Source organism: Balaenoptera acutorostrata, chromosome 9 (assembly GCF_949987535.1).
Source record: "Balaenoptera acutorostrata chromosome 9, mBalAcu1.1, whole genome shotgun sequence".
Taxonomy (NCBI): Eukaryota; Metazoa; Chordata; class Mammalia; order Artiodactyla; family Balaenopteridae; genus Balaenoptera; species Balaenoptera acutorostrata.
Window position 1 is genome coordinate 74764431 of NC_080072.1, and position 18113 is coordinate 74782543.

At 38.3% G+C, this 18113-nt stretch overlaps 1 protein-coding gene across 3 annotated transcripts in view; it reads right to left on the minus strand.

Moving 5' to 3' along the window:
* Positions 1-18113, minus strand: part of MAML2 (mastermind like transcriptional coactivator 2) — a 371615-nt gene that overhangs the window by 12672 nt on the left and 340830 nt on the right. For all 3 annotated transcript variants that reach the window (XM_057552297.1, XM_057552298.1, XM_007191195.2), the window contains one exon: positions 4461-4664. In XM_057552297.1, the coding sequence (XP_057408280.1) occupies positions 4461-4664 (204 nt within the window). The remainder of the gene's footprint in view (positions 1-4460; positions 4665-18113) is intronic.

Here is an 18113-nt window from a genome sequence, read left to right on the forward strand (position 1 = left end):
TCTGCTCCAAACTCTGACGTTTTGGTTTGTTTGGCCTCGCTGTGTGTAGGGCACATGAATTTGCGTTCAGTAACAGGAACATACCTGTTGGGTTTATCACTAACTGGAGCGAGGAAGAAGGCGCATCACGGGGGACCACAGGGTGTCTCAGCAGGAGCGTATTAGAAAGAACCTATTATAGGATTTGGGCTTTGACTGGGTGATTTAGGGAGGGTCTAAGGAAGCGAGGATTTGTTCTAGGTTATAAGCTGTCAGAAAGTGAGGTTGATTCTATGACTGAGTATAGAATTGTCACTCATTTAACAAAAGAGGGGAATTTTTCCTATTTTGTGAGTTGCACAATGACCTTGTTTATGTCTGTTTTTAGACAAAATTATGAAGTGGCCTTCTTTTGTCTCATTTTATCATGGTCTCAGAACAATCCTGTCTGAGCTTCGTGTTCTGTAAAATTGTTTATGTCCAACAGAGAACAAAATAGCCTGGCTGTGAGTGTTGTATCACTTCTGGACATCAGGAGGTTCTTTTTTTGTTTCTCAGTATGGATCAGGAAATTTTTAGAATGGCTTCACTGAAACTTTGCATGAACCCCAAAGCAACCCCCTTTTTCGAAGATAAAAATAATTGGCATAGGTATACAGAGAACAATATAATTATAGAAAAGTCAGTAAATAGAAAAGAAAACCTTGTAACAGATGGGTTAATTAGATGGAAGCCAAATGTGGGCTGCCCAACTTAGAACCCACTTAAACCATGTATTTCTCAGTTTCCCAACAAATTCCAAACCTTATAAGTAGAATAAATCTACTATAAGGGAAAAAAAGTGGCTTTAAAACAACAAGAAACCAAATTCAAATTCTTGTTTCTAAGGAAAAAGACTTGAAAGACTCACAGGGATTTGGGGGCATCAAGTAATTCATATAAAACACAATTTTGATGAGCTAAGTGTAAACGAATCAGAAGCACATGGATTCCATTTCTTTTAAATGTGGGTTTACAAATTAAGGGAAAAAGTGGTTGGTGAAACTCTTTCTGGTTTTGCCCAAACCCTGAATGTTTAAGAAACAGCTTGAGATGTTCCATGAACCCAAATGTGGCAATATGCAACCATTCCTGCTGTAAACTATTGTGCAAGCTGACAGTTTTGATTTTTATGCCAACATGGGGCTTTCTGAAATCTTCTCTTTTTCAAAGGCATCTATCGTATTTTCTTATGCAATTTAGGTGTTTCTGTTGTTTCTATTGTAGAAAACAGAATCCACGCATGTGTGTGAGCGATAATCAGGCCCTTGCTGCTCCATGAAAGACTAGATTTCAAATCTGGATTTATTTTTACATACGTTCAATCTACTTCTTGACTTTTTATTCTCCTGAGGGGTTATTTAGGTTGTTCAAAGTGTTAACATACACAGCTCTGGAAACTTGAGTTTCTTAAAGTACTTGTTCACGAACGAGTTAGACTTAATGGCCTTGCGCATGGACAAGAATTGCCACGCTGTCACTTTGTGCTGAGGGGCAGCAAAGACCAGACTTCAACACTGAATGGAGACTGTTCCATTTGCAAGAGAATGACATCCCCATTCTACGCAAGTGTAAACTCACAGGCCATCCCTGAGATTACTTCTGTGCAACATGAAATTTAACTTCACAACTAATGTCTCATGATAACCCAATATCTTGGACCCAAAAGATGCTGAAATATCTTAGAAATATAGAAATAATCTTCTGTTGCCCATATCTGTTCTGCTTCAGTTTCGCTATCTCAAAATGTAAAATATGGATAATTCTAGGACCTTTCTCATACTCCTATTGTAAGGATTAATCCTTTAATTCCGTAAAAGTGCAGCATGGTGCTTGGCACATAGTAGGTGCACAAAACGTGTTGGTAATTATGATGCCCATTGTAACAAGTACTACTCATCTCTCTTCTTTGTGCTTCATTGGTGGGAAAATAATAGAAAGTACGAGATAATACACTTTCATGAGAAAATGTCTCAATTTAGGAGCCTATGTGGCCTTGCCAACTGACTGCAAATGACTACAAAACATATGCTAATGTAAAGTGGCATCAAAGACTGTTTCTTCCTGGATATGCTAAAAAGCACAGGCACCCTCAATGTCCGCCAAACAAAAAGAAATGTGAATGGTTTATAAAAATCACAAAAACAGCAGCCTCATTCTCATTCATCTCTCACAGCTTAGCTACTGCCCTTTGCACCTGTCCCAGCGGTGACTCAACTGGGACTCCATGGGAGTTAGGACAGTGCCAGGACAGGACCCTCATGGAATGTTTCCTTGCCTTTTAATGAGAGCTGAGAATCCAGAAATTCAACCTCTGCCTGTTACAAGTCAACAAATTAGTAGTGTTGATGGGAATGATGGAAGTGTACCCAGTAAGCCAATCTTAGATTGTATGTTTTTCTCTTCTACTGGCCTTGTTTCTTAGCTATTTTGTTTATGAAGATCATAAAAAGGGAGGGAGTGGGTAGGAGGAGTGGAGATTTCAAAACTATGACTTATAGTAGAAATTAGTTGTGTCACTTAGCAATCCAGTCAGTGGTTCCCCTACAACTTAGGGCAACATGCAAAGTCACCTATAAGTTTATTTCTCACTATTCCTTGTTCAAGGTCAAATAAGTTTATTTCTCACTATTTCTTCTCACATGCTCTGGATTCCAAACTTAATTCCATTTGTCATTCCTTAAAAATCATAAAGGATTGTTATATTATGATTTGTACTTTTCACTATGCATTAAATATTTCATCATACAATCTCAAACTAACCAACTAACACACACCCAGGCTATACCTTTCGGTCACTGGCCCACTCTCCACCTAGAATGGTGGACCACTCTATCCATCAGAATCCTACAGTCCTTCAAAGTCAAAGTCAAATTTTATCTCTTCTGGGAGACTATCCTCAATCTCTCCAGGATGGATTTTATCTTTCCCTCCATTACATTTTCCCTCTCTATGTTTATACCTTTATTGTAATGCAAATCAAATCTGAATCTAGTGCTTCCTTGTTTAAAATGCTTTAAAGTCCTCTCCATTGCTTTTCTTTTTTTGTTTTTGTTTTTGGCCACACTGTGCAGCTTGCAGCTTGCAGGGATCTTAGTTCCCTGACGAGGGATTGAACTGGGGCCCCCAGCAGTGGAAGTGCAGAGTCCTAACCACTGGACCTCCAGGGAATTCCCTTCCATTGCTTTTCGACAATATAAATTCTGATTTAGCAAGCTTTATCCTCTGGTCTCTGATCTCTGGCCTCCTAGCCTTTCACTTCCCTATCCTTGTGCACGTGACATGCCTCAGCAAATGTAATAATGTAGTACACTTTATTGTCCCTGAGTCTTTGAATATGCTGGTTCTTCTGGCTGGACCCTCCCCTGTTCTTCCCTCCATCTCCTACTTCACCTTCAGATCTTCAGTAGATATAACTTCCTCTCTGAAACCATTTCTGGTAATCCCACATCACAGCATTTAATCACATGTCTTACAATTGCCTGTTTATTTGACATCTCCAGAGGGCTCTAAGCTCCTTAAGGACAAAGACAGGGTTGTCTTGTTTAGGGCTGTAGTCCCATTGTAAATTAGTAAATATTTACTGAATGAATTATACGCTTATCACACCCTGGGTTTCTGGCTCTTACTGCAAAGCTCCTGGAGTATAAATTTATTTTTTTTTAATTTTATTTTCTGTGTACCTTGGCTCTATCAACCTGGAGATGGTTAACTTTGCCTCTTTCTTCTTTCATTTGACCAAATAGTTTGAAGGGAAAGAATAAAATTTGGAGAAAAGGCTTTGGTCTTAGGAGGCAGGAAGGGTTTGGAGCAGTTGCTGAATGTATGAGTTTGAGAACATAGAAGGGACAAACAGATAAATAGTGAAGTAGGGTTAATGCTTGGGTAATGTGCGGGAAATAAGGACCTTGCCTTTAAGGTAAGGCCACTTAAACGTGGTGAAAGTGTGAAATACATTTTCGGTTTCCTTAAAAAACATCTACTCTTCTGAGATGCTTTATTTTGGAGGCCAAATTTTAAGTTTTGAAACTCCACACTGGCTTTTAAAGTTGCTTTAAAACCCTTTCACCTCTAAAATCAGTTTGGATTTGAGTTGATTAAAGCTTTGTCCCCTATTTTCTGCCCCTTGGGGCTAGGGGAGAAGACTGGTTTCTTTTGCCTGATACCAATGCCCATGTTGGTGGTTCTAAACATTCCTGGGCTGGGCAGGGCTAGTCAGCCCAGGTGCTATGCATTCCAACTGTCCAGCAACTGGTAAATCAAGTTTTTTTTTTTCCTGCAGCACTTTACATGTATAGATTTAGCCTCTCTTACAGCCAGGACACCCTGGTGGCTGTCCCGTAGGTGGACAGAGACAAGCACAGTAAGTAGAAATGGAAAATAATGAATTCCCTCTGTTGGGCCAATAGGTATGTGCAGTAGAAATTGGGAGAAAGTTTTACCGTGTCAACCAGCATCTGCTGCTGGAGGAGAAGCTGCTGTTTCTGTTCCATGATCTGCCTCTGTAGAGTCTGTTTCTTTCCCATCAATTGCTGATTCAACAGTGATTGCTGGGAGTTCATGTAACCACTTCCAGTGTTTGGATTTGAGCAGGGGTTGGGACTTGGACTGGGGCCTGTGTTCTGGCCTACCACAGAGTGTTGATCCTAAAAAAGAGAAGGGGAGGGGGTGGAAAGCTACTGTGAATCAAAAGAAAAAAAAAAAAACTTGCGCAAAGATCATAAGCTTAGATTCCAAACATTTTTCAACTTGTTAAGATCAAACGTGGTTAATGGGTTGGAGATCAGAGAATTGCTTTTCAAATGTAGAAGAAATAATTGCATATCACAGCAACCAAAGCAGTTTGTTTAATGACATTAGGGTACTGGAAAAGCTCCCACGTGACTCTGATGGTGGAACCTCCACATTCCAGAAGGTATTTATGGCATGTCAAAGAAAATTACCATAAAAACATATGGCAAACCTCTCAATTGCTCAGGAACAAACACATCATAAAGTAACAAGTTCTTCCTTTTCCCTAAAGTTAGCCCATATCATTGCTGATCCTGCAATGAAAATCATTTCAATTCACGTGTTTAAAAGTTGAATAACCATTTTGGACAGAAGGGGCCTAGCTTTCTGTGATAAGATAGGAAGACCTATGAGTTTCTGTTTCACAAACACTGAAGCTTGTTAGGGACGTCACCTTTCAGAGACTTGTTAATTTTCCTCCCTGGTCAGTAAGTCGGGAATCTCAGTGCATTAATCAGTAAAAGAACACCAACTGACAATAGGGAAGTATTGGTCAAAGACTCACAATTGTGTATTAAATAATACTGGGTATTGGTGAATTGCCATTCTAACTTGAGGTCTCTACCAATGTTTAGGCATTGACAGGTCAGCACCCTGCAGGGCAGAAAGCTAAACCCAGCCAGGTGTTGTCACTAATTCCCAATGGTGTGTTTAGGATTGAGCTGTGCACTGTTGGGGTTACAAGAAAACTCCAAAGCATAGTCCTCATTTTGGAGAATTTATCATCTAATTAAGGAAGACATGATATGCTTACATGTAAAATACAAGAAAATACAGAATCAAGTTTTAGATTAAATGATACAAGTACTAAATGAAAGATCCTCCCACTTTGATGATACTCATCTAGGAAGCAGATGCCCGGGCGGGCCTTGCTCCAGAAATTCTGAGGCCACAGGTAGGGTACCTACTCAGGTGATTCTAATGCTCATTGATCCAGGGAATGGTCTTTGAGAAACAGTAGCTATATGGGAGCAATAAAATCCAACTTTCATTCCCAGCTGGACTGGGTGAGGTTACAAGAGATTAAAAAGATAAAGCAACTCCCATGATGCCTGATGAGCAGTAAATAGTAGGTACTCCACTTGTGGACTTGCCTTCTCTTTCTTTAGTTATCTGCTGAACTACAAAAAAAAAAAAAGCCACCAGTTCAAAGCCTGGGGATGCAGGAAACGTGGTCTTGCTTTAGTAATCCCTGGGGCTACAGAGCTCACCAACTGCCACAAGGAAAAGGGATACAAAATAATCCTAAAATGACCATGCACTGAGGTTTGTTACAGGCCAGTCATCGGGCTTAGCACTTTATGTGATTAATATCATTTCATCCTCCTAACAGAACAACGAGACAATGAGCAAGGACTATTATTTTCATCCTAATTTTGCAGATGAGAAACCTGCCTCAGAGAGATCACTTAGCTGTAAGTAGTTGAGGAAGATTTGAAGTCAGGCCTGTCTGACTCCAGAACTCCAGTTCTCAATCACTATCCTCTATTGTCTCTCAGTTGAGACAGGAAGAGTTGGGGAGAAAAAGCTTCCTACTGTAAATCTGGGTCAACCCATCTGTTCATGCAGCAAATGTGTATTGAGCACTCTTCTAAGGGGTTACCCTCAATCAGGCACCTGGAAGGGAGTGTTTTAGGGAGAAGGGCAGAGCTGTGGGGAATGGGAGGGGGTGGTCCTTCTCACCAGTTAATGAAAAATAATTAGAGTCAGCTCTGAGGTAGGAACATCCTCTGAGCAGCTGAAAGGAACTATCCCTAACACATCTGCACTCAATGCCCAGTCAGATCTGTCAGCTTTAAATCCATCATGGCTCTTGGGAAAGATTTCACCCCACATGTCCTACAAGCCACCAGGACTCTCCCTTGGAGTGTGCTTCTTTCATCTGGGTTAGGGGCTCAGCTCAGGGCCCTGATACTTTGTTCTTTGCTGTGCTATTTTTTATTTCTTAATATCCAATTATTTATTATATAGAGCAACCAATATAGATTTACTAAGTATTGTGTCTTAATTTCCTCATGTGTAAAATGAAGGTAATTACATTCGTGACATAAAACTGGCCAGATGAAATTTAGAACAGTTCTAGGCACTTAGTAGGTTCTAGATAAATTTTAGCAATTAATATTTTTCTTACTTATCTTGTATTATTTTGTGTATGGCAGAGATATTTTAGAAACAATTATTTTTGTGAAGGAGCTTATGGTGTAAGTGTACTTGACTGCACATGTGGTATGTTTGGCTCCCATCATTTTTTAAACACAGGTAGGCCCTTTTGCTCTCCAGTTGGCCACAGTCCCCACTATTCCTCACTTTATTATACCCACCCTTTTCCCTCATTTCTATGACTTGCTTGGCCCATGTAGGCATTTGAAGTTAAGATCTCTGGCTTATATTTTAAAGGTGACATACAGATGGCCAAAAGGCACATGAAAAGATGCTCAACATTGCTAATTATTAGAGAACTGCAAATCAAAACTAAAAAGAGGTATCACCTCACAATGGTCAGAATGGCCATCATCAAAAAATCTACAAATAATAAATGCTGGAGAGGGTGTGGAGAAAAGGGAACCCTCTACACTGTTGGGAATGTAAATTGGTGCAGCCACTATGGAGAAGAGTATGGAGGTTCCTTAAAAAACTAAAAGTAGAGCTACCATATGATCCAGCAATCCCACTCCTGGGCATATATCTGGAAAAGGTGAAAACTGTAATTCAAAAAGATATGTGCACCCCAATGTTCATAGCAGCAGTATTTACAAAAGCCAAAACATGGAAGCAACCTAAGTGTTCATCGATAGATGAATGGATACAGAAGATGTGACACGTACACACACACACACACACACACACACACACACACACACACAATGGAATATTACTCAGCCATAAAAAAGAATGAAATAATGCCATTTGCAGCAACATGGATGGCCCTAGAGATCATCATACTGAGTGAAGTAAGTCAGACAGAGAAAGAAAAATATCATATATCACTTATATGTGGAATCTAAAAAAATGATACAAATGAACTTATTTACAAAACAGAAACAGATTCAAACAGACATAGAAAACGAACTTATGGTTACCAAAGGGGAAAGGGGGTGGGATAAGGGATAAATTAGGAGTCTGGCATCAGCAGATACACACTACTATACATAAAATAGATAAACAACAAGGTCCTACTGTATAGCACAGGGAACTATATTCAATATCTTGTAATAAACTATAATGGTTCATATAATATCTTGTATAAACTATATATATAACTGAATCACTCTGCTGTACTCCAGAAACTAACACAACATTGTAAATCAACTATACTTCAATTAAAAAAAGAATCTCTGGCTTATATTTTACCTGGGAATCTAAGATACACACATCACAAAGCCCATGGACACACTCACTCAAAGTTACTGCATTAAAAAGCAATGCACAGTCATTTCCATTAGGTGGTATGATACCTACTAGTGCCTTAGGATTAAAATCCACATCTCCCAATGGCTCGTCTAGTCACCATGTATCCATCCATCCATTAATAAATTTGATAAATTTTACGGAATATCTACTATGTGACAGGCAGTTTTCTATTTTCTGAAGATCAAAAAAGTATTTACAAAGGGGAAGAATGAAGAGAAAGAAAAGAGGTGACAGAATGCTTACTGTTGGCAGAATCAGTGAACATCATCAAAATAATTTCCAGTGAAATCTGGAAAACTACCCTCTGCTAAGATTTATAAAAGATCTGCATGCCAAGAAAATGTAACTCTGTCTTTCTCTCTCTAATCAAACAGATGGACTGTACTAAATTTAGTTTCATTCCTTTACAATACCAAAAGATATTAAAATAAGAGATAAGCTCTCTTTTCGAATTTTGTAGATTTTCAAACCTTGTAGTTTTTAGCCCATGGGCCTTACCATGTACTCTACCATACACATTCTTTCCACTCATGATGGAAGTAATATTTGGCTGCTGCTACATTTTTTTGCCCTTATGTTAGCTGTGAAACACAAAACACCTCCTTACACAGGCTTGCTGTCATTGCCAAGATGTTGTGCAAACTTTAGTACATAAAATATTTTGAAAGAAAAATATGCTCCCATGCGTTGGCTTTGATTTCCATATTCAGCCTCACTCTTTGCCTTACGCTCAGCCCATGTAGAACTTGACTTAATAGAAATCATCTGTTTCTCCCTCAGCACTCATTTTCTCCTCAGTTGCTTGTGAAGGCCATGGTAAAAATGGCATATCCTCAGCCCGTAGATGAAAGAGTGTGTGTGTGTGTGTGTGTGTGTGTGTGTGTGTGTGTGTGTGTGTGGTTGTGAATGAATTAGGCTATTTTTACTGATGTAGTCTTTTATATGCTAGAAAACTCAGATTTCTAGAGTCTCTTTCAAATCATGAACTTGAATGATCTTTCATTTTGTGTGTTTTTTTTTCTGTTTCTACTAATAAATTACGGTATTTGATGCTAACATACAAAACAGGCTTCTAATCCTATCATCCTGGGATTTAATATACATTTACATTTAATATGCACTTATAGTTTTCCACATCTATGTGAGTGTGTGTGTATGTGTGTGATGTGTATTTAAGATTTTGAAGTTCTTTTATGGTATTGGCTAAGCCACTGAGTTAGGGTAGTATGCCAAGTGCTTAAATATGATTAAAGCTTCTTAATCCTTGTTTTAATCCAGCACAGGACTGCTAGACCAATGAAAGCATTTCTGTATCTTTTTAATAAAATTCTACCAATAATCAAGCTATATCTTTAGAATTATTATCTTCACTCTACTCTTAATCATTCATTCAACAGATATTTGTTGAGCATCTATTGGGTTCACCAAAAAGTTCATTGGGTCAGTGAATACATTGTTCAATAAAATTCTTGGTGAAAATGAAAAATGTGTCTTTTATTTTTACTTCAAACCAAATGAACTTTTTGGCCAACCCAATATTATACATCATGCATTCTTCAGGCCTTAGGGATCAAAGACCACTCAGCCTGCTGGAAAACTCTGCAGCGTGTCTATACTTCCAAGTTTTCCAACTGGACTATGGATGGGAAATTTATTTTCCAGAACGGTCTCAAGGATGTTAGGAGACCATTTGGTAAATCATGTATATGATGACCAAACCTTTTAGCTGGATAAATCAAAACATGCTCACAAGTGAGTGGCAGTGTGTAAGGTTGATTTACATTTATAGGAAGCTGGATGCATATTTTAATGTATGGAAAATATGGTAAATGAATGCTTTCCCAAATGTGTTACTTTGTTGACTTAAGAGCTTGTCCATGGATCAGCACAGAAAGTACTAACTTAACAAGATCACAAACCATGTCTCTAAAATCTGGCAGAAAATTAAGGGAACTCCTGAACTCTTTAAAATGGAAAACCCTTTTCCTTAGAGGACAAATTACCTGTCCTCCTTCTTATCACCTGCATTTCTCTTAAAGCCATTTTTAAGTCCTTTTGAAAAAAATGTCCAAATTAAAAATTAGAAACAAACCTCATTATTCTAGCCCTAACAGTGAATTCACCAATACCGTCTTCTTTAAAAGTTCAGGCATAAATATTTAAAGAAAGAGTATGTATGAAGAAAACCTTGTAAATCTCAGTAACAAACACCAGAGTGTAGGCCTGGCCCCTAGGTCTGACTTTGATAAAATGGCTCTGTAAATCATGGTCAATATGTGAGATATCTTTTTAAAAAATGTTAACTAATAAAAATGCTAGGATTGCCTGTTTCATTTTAATGGAATGTGAGGGTTCTGTGAAGTAGGTTGATTTCAGCAAAAGGTAAAATGGGGTCCAATTAGACATGTCCTAAAGCAGCAAACAAAAATACCCCTGGTTTCACTGAAGTATGCTGAAATATTAATACTCACTGAATTCAGTCAGTTTTACTATTAAAGCAGTTTTGTGGGCTGAACAGTGACATAGAAAGTTTCACAAAGCAAGCAGTTATCAGACAAGTATTGTTCTCTTAATATTAAAAAAAAAAACCTCTAAAAAATATTTGTCTTGTTTTGGGCATCTGGGTAAAATGGCTCTCTGTTTCTCTTATTTTGGAAGGGGAATATATAATGGATTTTTTCCCCACAAAAATGAAGTAATGTAAGTTACTTGGGATCCATGAGAGTATTTTGGCGTGGAATGACTGCCCTTTCTTTTTCTTGGCTTCCAGAGCTAGGCATCTGCAATTTGCAAAACAAATTCAAGATAAAGTACCCAGCTGGGCAAGTCTGTACAGTAGATCTCACAAACTGATTTGCTATTCAATCTTTCTCCCCCTCCCCCCAGCTTGTCTCTTTCCCTCTTTTCTTCTTTCCCTGTCTCCATGAACTAACTGCTCAACTGTTCCTCCAGGCTATTCATCTTCTGAACTGTCTGCTTATGAAGCCATTTATTTATCTCTATGCCTGAGAAACAAGTTGCCTTAACTGTTTCAGATTCCCTACAAGATGGCAGGCCCGCTTAAGTTATTTATTTGGAGCATGGATGGTGAGGTGGCTGGGAGTGGCTAAAATAAATGAAAAGTTATTGTTTGACACAGCAACAATAATAACAGTGACAACAAAACAATGATCAGGAAATCATCCAGGAAACAACTTTTAAACAGAACGACTGAAGGGATAAAACACTGCTGTCTTCAGGTTTCCAGTCCTTTATTTATTTATTTATTTATCTATTTTTTTTCCAGTCATTTATTTCAAGAGTCGTTAAACTATGACATGACCAGTCAAATCCAACTTGCTACCTTTTTTGGTAAATAAAATTTTATTGGAACATAGCCATACACATTCATTTATATATTGTCTGTGGCTGCTTCCCCACTACGACAGAGTTGAATAGCTGTGGCAGAGACCTGATGACCCACAAGCCTAAAATATTTACTATCTAGCCCTCTATGGAAAAATTTTTCTGACCCTTGCTCTATTTGGCTGTACTAGCCAAGTCAGGCTAAGTACTTTGGTCTTTTACATTAAATTGATAAAATGCCTTAGAGAAAAGTACCCAGCAGTTCTTGGAAGGAACAGGCAAGTTGAGAATAAAAAATATCTATAATGACATCTGTTCACAATAGCCCTTCACTCCAGCCACCATTACAAACAGCAGAAACTGAAAAGCAACTTACACATCTTTTATCCAACTGCATTTTACAGTTGAAGACACTGCCCAGAAAGGTTAAGGAATTGACTTGTACAAAGTCACAAAACCTAACGAAAAGATGAAGAACGATATCCAAATCCAGGAAAATACGTTAAGGAGAAATGAATGGAATAAAGTCTATTTGCTTGAGAGAACTATAGCTTGTCTGATAGAACTGGCTTGCGGGGGTGAGGGGGGTAGGGGAGATGTTGAAACGTAGAATATGAAAACACAGAAGGATGTATTTAGATTAGTATTTTCTTTATGCTTTGCAACTCTGAACAGTAGCTGCTTTTCTCATCTATTTAAAAGGGCGTTTTTCTTCGCTTGTTCAGAACATTCTCCTTCACCCTGCAGGGAAACCCTGATCATATGTTTATAATCTGTTTGGTTCAAATGATTAGAATGAGTTTGTGGTCACTGTAGAGTTCATCCTTCAGAGGTTACCTAATTTTCAAGTCACCAGGACACTGTGTCTATTCTTAGCCTCTGGGGTGGACACTTGTTATGGGTTGGCACAGAAGAACAGTTCCATGAGCGAGGAAGCAGCATTTAGGTGGGAGAGTGGCCAGGAACAAAACGTCAGTGGGTCAGGGTGGAGTGGGAAGAGTTTAGTAACTCAGGGGAAGGAATGAGAAATTTTTCTTAAAAGAGAAACTTTTCAGCTTTAGAAGGGTTCTTTGTGGCAGACCTGAAATTTCTGCTCTGTAAGTTAGCTTTTTGCTTTCTGCCCCTAGAGCAGTGGTTTCAAACTTTTCGTTGGATAACAGTGCCTTTTGAGGATTTCACAAAGCTATGGATTCTGTCTCTTCTCCCCTCCCCTCAAGTACACATACAACTAACAAGTTTGTTTACAATTTCAGGGAGCTTACAAATCTTCTAAACATTCACAGACCATCAACAGACCTCAGGTTGAGAACTCCACCTCCCATCCCTCAAAGGTTAGTGTTTATGAAAGAAATGAAATGCTTTTCCCCTTGAGTACGTCCTCTACACTGCACATCCAGGTTAAAACCATTCACGCCTCCTCATTGCCTTTGGAATCAAGTTCAAACTCCCAAAAATGGTATAGAAATAAGAAGTCCCTCTATATCTGGCTTCTGCATCTTCCCTCCCGTTTCATCTCTCAACACGTCCTTTCTTCACTTTATACTATAGTGATATTAAAACACTCGCAATTCTCCAGTCTCACAGAGCTCTTTCTCCTCTCCACAGTTTTGATGTGTTCACATCCTCTCTGCCTGGAACACTCTTGCCCTGCCCCTCCCTACCAAGTAAACACCCACTCATTCTAGGCTCAGCTCAGATGTCCTTTTTTCAGGGAGTCTTCTCTGACCTCCCAAGGCTGTTGAGTGTCCTCTTCTGTGCTTCCCTAAAAGCTGGTATGGATCCATTAGGTAGCATTTGTCACTCTGTATCACAATTGCTTGTTTGCTTATATCTATCTCCCATTATAAATGCTTGGAGGGCTGGGATGTTCATCATGAAATTCGCAGGGTACAGTGGACTTCCCATAAATGTTTTTTTTTTTTTTGTATAAATAAATACATGAATAAATGAAGCAGTGCAAACTAGAAAATGGGGACAGAACTTGCTGTAAGGCACATGGGATGAAAATGCTAGCTCTTCTCAAAGGCAACTGGAAAGCCAGTGCAGGACAGAAGGCAAAGGTTGAGCAAAGTTGTTAAATCCAGTGTTGCTTTAATGGGTGTGCCAGCTTAGAGGGGCCCAGGGCATAAAGGACGTGTTAGGCAGGAAAAGAGCTAGTGGTGAGTGATAGTGCAGATCATGACGGTGATGATAATAATGACAATGACTCCGTGCCTTTGTTGTAAGGATGCAGGAAGGCACACTGATGGAGTACAATTTCTACTAACAGTTACCATTTTCTTTTTTCTTATTTTTATTTATGGCTGTGTTGGGTCTTCGTTTCTGTGCGAGGGCTTTCTCTAGTTGCGGCGAGCGGGCGCCACTCTTCATCGCGGTGCGCGGGCCTCTCACTATCGCGGCCTCTCTTGTTGCGGAGCACAGGCTCCAGACGCGCAGGCTCAGTAGTTGTGGCTCACGGGCCCAGCTGCTCCGTGGCATGTGGGATCTTCCCAGACCAGGGCTCGAACCCGTGTCCCGGGCATTGGCAGGCAGATTCTCAACCACTGCGCCACCAGGGAAGCCCCAGTTACCATTTTTTAAAAGCTATGTGCCAGGCCATGTGTTGAAGGCTTGACATTTATTACTTTAATCTTCACAATAATTCTAACTATGATTCCCACTTTAAAGATGAGGTTATAGGTTAAGAAATTTGGCTTTTTTTTACACATATGCCTTTAAAATGCAAAATACTTTGAAGGCATAATAAAATAAGGTAAAAGTCAAATTATTTAAAAATATCTCTCTGTTCTATTATGAAAGCAATTTGAATGGATAGGCAGCAATAGTGAAAATAGTCATTCTGGGATCAGACAAAACTAGGTTCAAATCCCAGCTCCACTTTTTTCAGAGTTGTATGTGGTCATAATATTTACCTCAAAGGGTGGTAGTTAAGAACGAATGACATAGAGTAAGTGAAGTGCTTAGTATATTAGTATCAGGTATGCAATAGACGTGAAAAATATTAATATTTCCTCTTAAGTCAGTTTGATGTTTACTGAACGTAAATATAAACACACACACAAGGCATAGGGCTAAATAATATACAATTTCTGATTGTCAGATAGTGAGGAGAGTGTGGTGTTTGTAATAATACCAGCAATAAACCAACAAGCAATAATCATCCAAAGATGTGCTCAGTGCCTCAAACTTAGCGATAGCTAACTATTATCACCACTGCCTCCACCAACTAAAAGAAAATTAGGAACTTGTGTTTAAGCGTAATTTTATCCTTTGTTGAGTTTACTCTATATATTGTGTTGATATTAATCCCCTCTTCTTTCTTTGGTATAATGCATAACTATATTAAGCTTATAACTCATCTTTACAAAAACATTTATTTCAAATGGACATACGTTAGGAACCAGTTTTATACACTACACTTGTGCTAGTCCTCTAGAAATGTTTGGAAGGTACTATGGTTTTGGATGGGGTAAGTTATCAGCATTTTCTGTTCTAATTAAACATGAAGGTGATCCAGTAGCAAGTAGTAATGAAGAATAAAGAAGGGATAAACGACACCACAGTTCAAAAGGAAGAAAATCCTTTTTAAAGGGTTGGTTCTTAAATCAAAATGATGTTCAAATTATACATGAAACAAATCTGGAACTTTTAAGAATCGATTTCCAAAGATGGCTTCTAATACCTTGAAAGAACTATAAGATTTTTCCTTTGCAAACAAAACAAAAGTCAATATGGAATTTTGACTCTGGAATTTCATGTTAATCAAAATTTTATAGACTACTTTTAGCTTTTTTCTCTTTAAGATGGAGAAGTGAGAAACCTAAGAAAATTCTCACACATCTCATGTGATATCTCATGACAAAATACTATAATGATGAAAAATGCTGCCTCTGTAGTCAAACTGCCTGGGTTTAAATATTCCCTCCATAATTTACTAATTGTTCTTGGGCAAGTTATAAAAGTCTCTATGTCTCAGTTTCTTAACTATTAAGGGGTAAATAACAATGCCTTCATCATACGATTGCTGTGTTGGCTTAAATAAGATCATGTAGGTAAAATATGTTGCACAGTTTCTGGCTCAGAGCAGGTATACAAGAAAAGTTAGCACCTATTTTACATTATTATTTTCTTTTACAATTTTGACTTCTTCTTATTGGGTGGGCTAAAAAGTGCCTTTGGTTTTTTGAGTAAAAATAAAAGACACCTTTTTCATTTTCACCAAGAATGTTATCGAACAATGTATTCACCCTTTTGTTCCCCTACCTTCTGCCATTTTTCAGGCAACTTCATAATTCCATCTTCCAAAAACTTTTTATCTTTTGAGCAAAGAACTGTTCCAGGTGCCTTTTACAGTCTTCCAGGGAATTGAAATTTTTTCCATTACGAGAATTTTATAAAGACCAAAATAAATGGAAATCCGAAGGTGCAGTGTCTGGTGAATATGGCAGATGAATCAGAACTTCCAAGCCAAGTTGTGACATTTTTTGCCTGGTCACCGAAGAAACATGCAGTCTTGCGTTATCCTGATGGAAAATTATGTGTTTTCTATTGACTAATTCTGGATGCTTTTCGTCGAGTGCTGCTTTCAGTTGGTCTAATTGGGAGCAGTACTTGTTGGAATTAATGGTTTGGTTTTCCGGAAGTTGCTCATAATAGAGGACTCCCTTCCGATCCCACCATACACACAACATCACCTTCTTTGGATGAAGACCGGCCTTTGGTGTGGTTGGTGGTGGTTCATTTCACTTGCCCCATGATCTCTTCCGTCCCACATTATCGTACAGTATCAACGTTTCATTGCTCGTCACAATTTGTTTTAAAAACGGAATACTTTCATTACATTTAAGTAGAGAATTGCATGCGGAAATACGGTCAAGAAGGTTTTCTCACTTAACTTATGTGGAACCCAAACATCAAAGGGATGAACATAACCAAGCTGGTGCAAATGATTTTCGATGCTTGATTTGGATATTTTGAGTATGTCAGCTATCTCCTGCATGGTATAACATTGATTGTTCTCAATTATTATTTCCATTTCATTACTATCAACTTCAACTGGTCTATCCGACTGTGGAGCATCGTCCAGTGAGAAATCTCCAGCACAAAACTTTGCAAACCACTTTTGACACGTTCGATCAGTCACAGCACCTTCTCCACACACTGCACAAATCTTCTTGTGCATTTCAGTTGCGTTTTCACCTTTCTTGAAATAATAAAGCATAATATGCCGAAAATGTTGCTTTTTTTCTTCCATCTTCAATATTAAAATGGCTACACAAAAATTCACCAATTTTGATAAGTTTTTTAAAATGCACGCTGATATGGCAGCTGTCACATACAATCTAACAAAATTGTTTCGAATGAAGTTAAAGACAGCTAAGTGCTACCAGAGCCATCTTACGGAAAAAAACGAATGAACATTTTGGTCCACCCAATACTTACACACTACGACATTCTTTCATTGATTCTTATAACAATCTGTTTCCTGTGACCTGTGAACCTTGATAATTTCATAGTCTTCTCTTCTAAGCTCTCTAGACTTTACTTTCTCCAACTTTAAGATAAGGAAGTTAGGTTAAAATCTCTAAGTTCCATTCTAGTGCTAGAATAGTTGAAATTCCATTTATATAGACTCAAGGTGACCATAGATATGACCATGATGAAATAATTTGATTTATTTTTTCCATTGAGTCTCAAATGCAACCTAATGATATGACATGCAGTGGTTTTGCATATAATGAACAAATACTAGATTGATCCGGGTGGGGAGTGGGGAATCAAACTGGTTATCTTCTTCTGAACTGATTGAATCGAGCTGGGGGATGGAAATGTTGAAAAATGTATTAAACCGAATTCTGGACCTGTTCATATACTTCCGTGTGGAAGGCACAATATAGAACTATATAGCGTTGCTAATAATATCTGAATCAGATATTATGTGTAGAAGGGTCTGTAGAAGGGTCCGTGTTTTTCCCTGATTCTGCAAAATATATCTACAAAATATTGCTAATAATATCTGAATCAGATATTATGTGTAGAAGGGTCTGTAGAAGGGTCCGTGTTTTTCCCTGATTCTGCAAAATATATCTACAAAATATTTTGCTAGAGGTAATTTTTGTGCTTTGAATATCCATTCTGCACTAAAATATACAAAATGTACTGACCTACACAGTAGCCTACAAATTCCGACATTATCTCCTCTTATGAGAACAGAGAGAATATCTTGGTTATTGCAGGTTATCTAACAGACATAGAAATTTAAATCCACTGATACAGTATAGTGACTATGGTCAAGGTCCTCAAATGTGTCCATTTACTCTAATGTGACATGATAAGCTATTTTTGAATGTATTATTATAATGACCACAAAAGACATTTAAAAAGGAGCCATCTGTTCTCTGTTAAATGTAGTCCTGAAGTCTCCCTTGGATTAGCAAAACAAGCCACTAAATACTTCAGTGGGACTTCAAAAAAGCTGAGTTCTCCCTAATAATCAGTATGGGATGAACTTCAAAAGATTAGAGGTTTCACTTGGATCAATTCCCAGA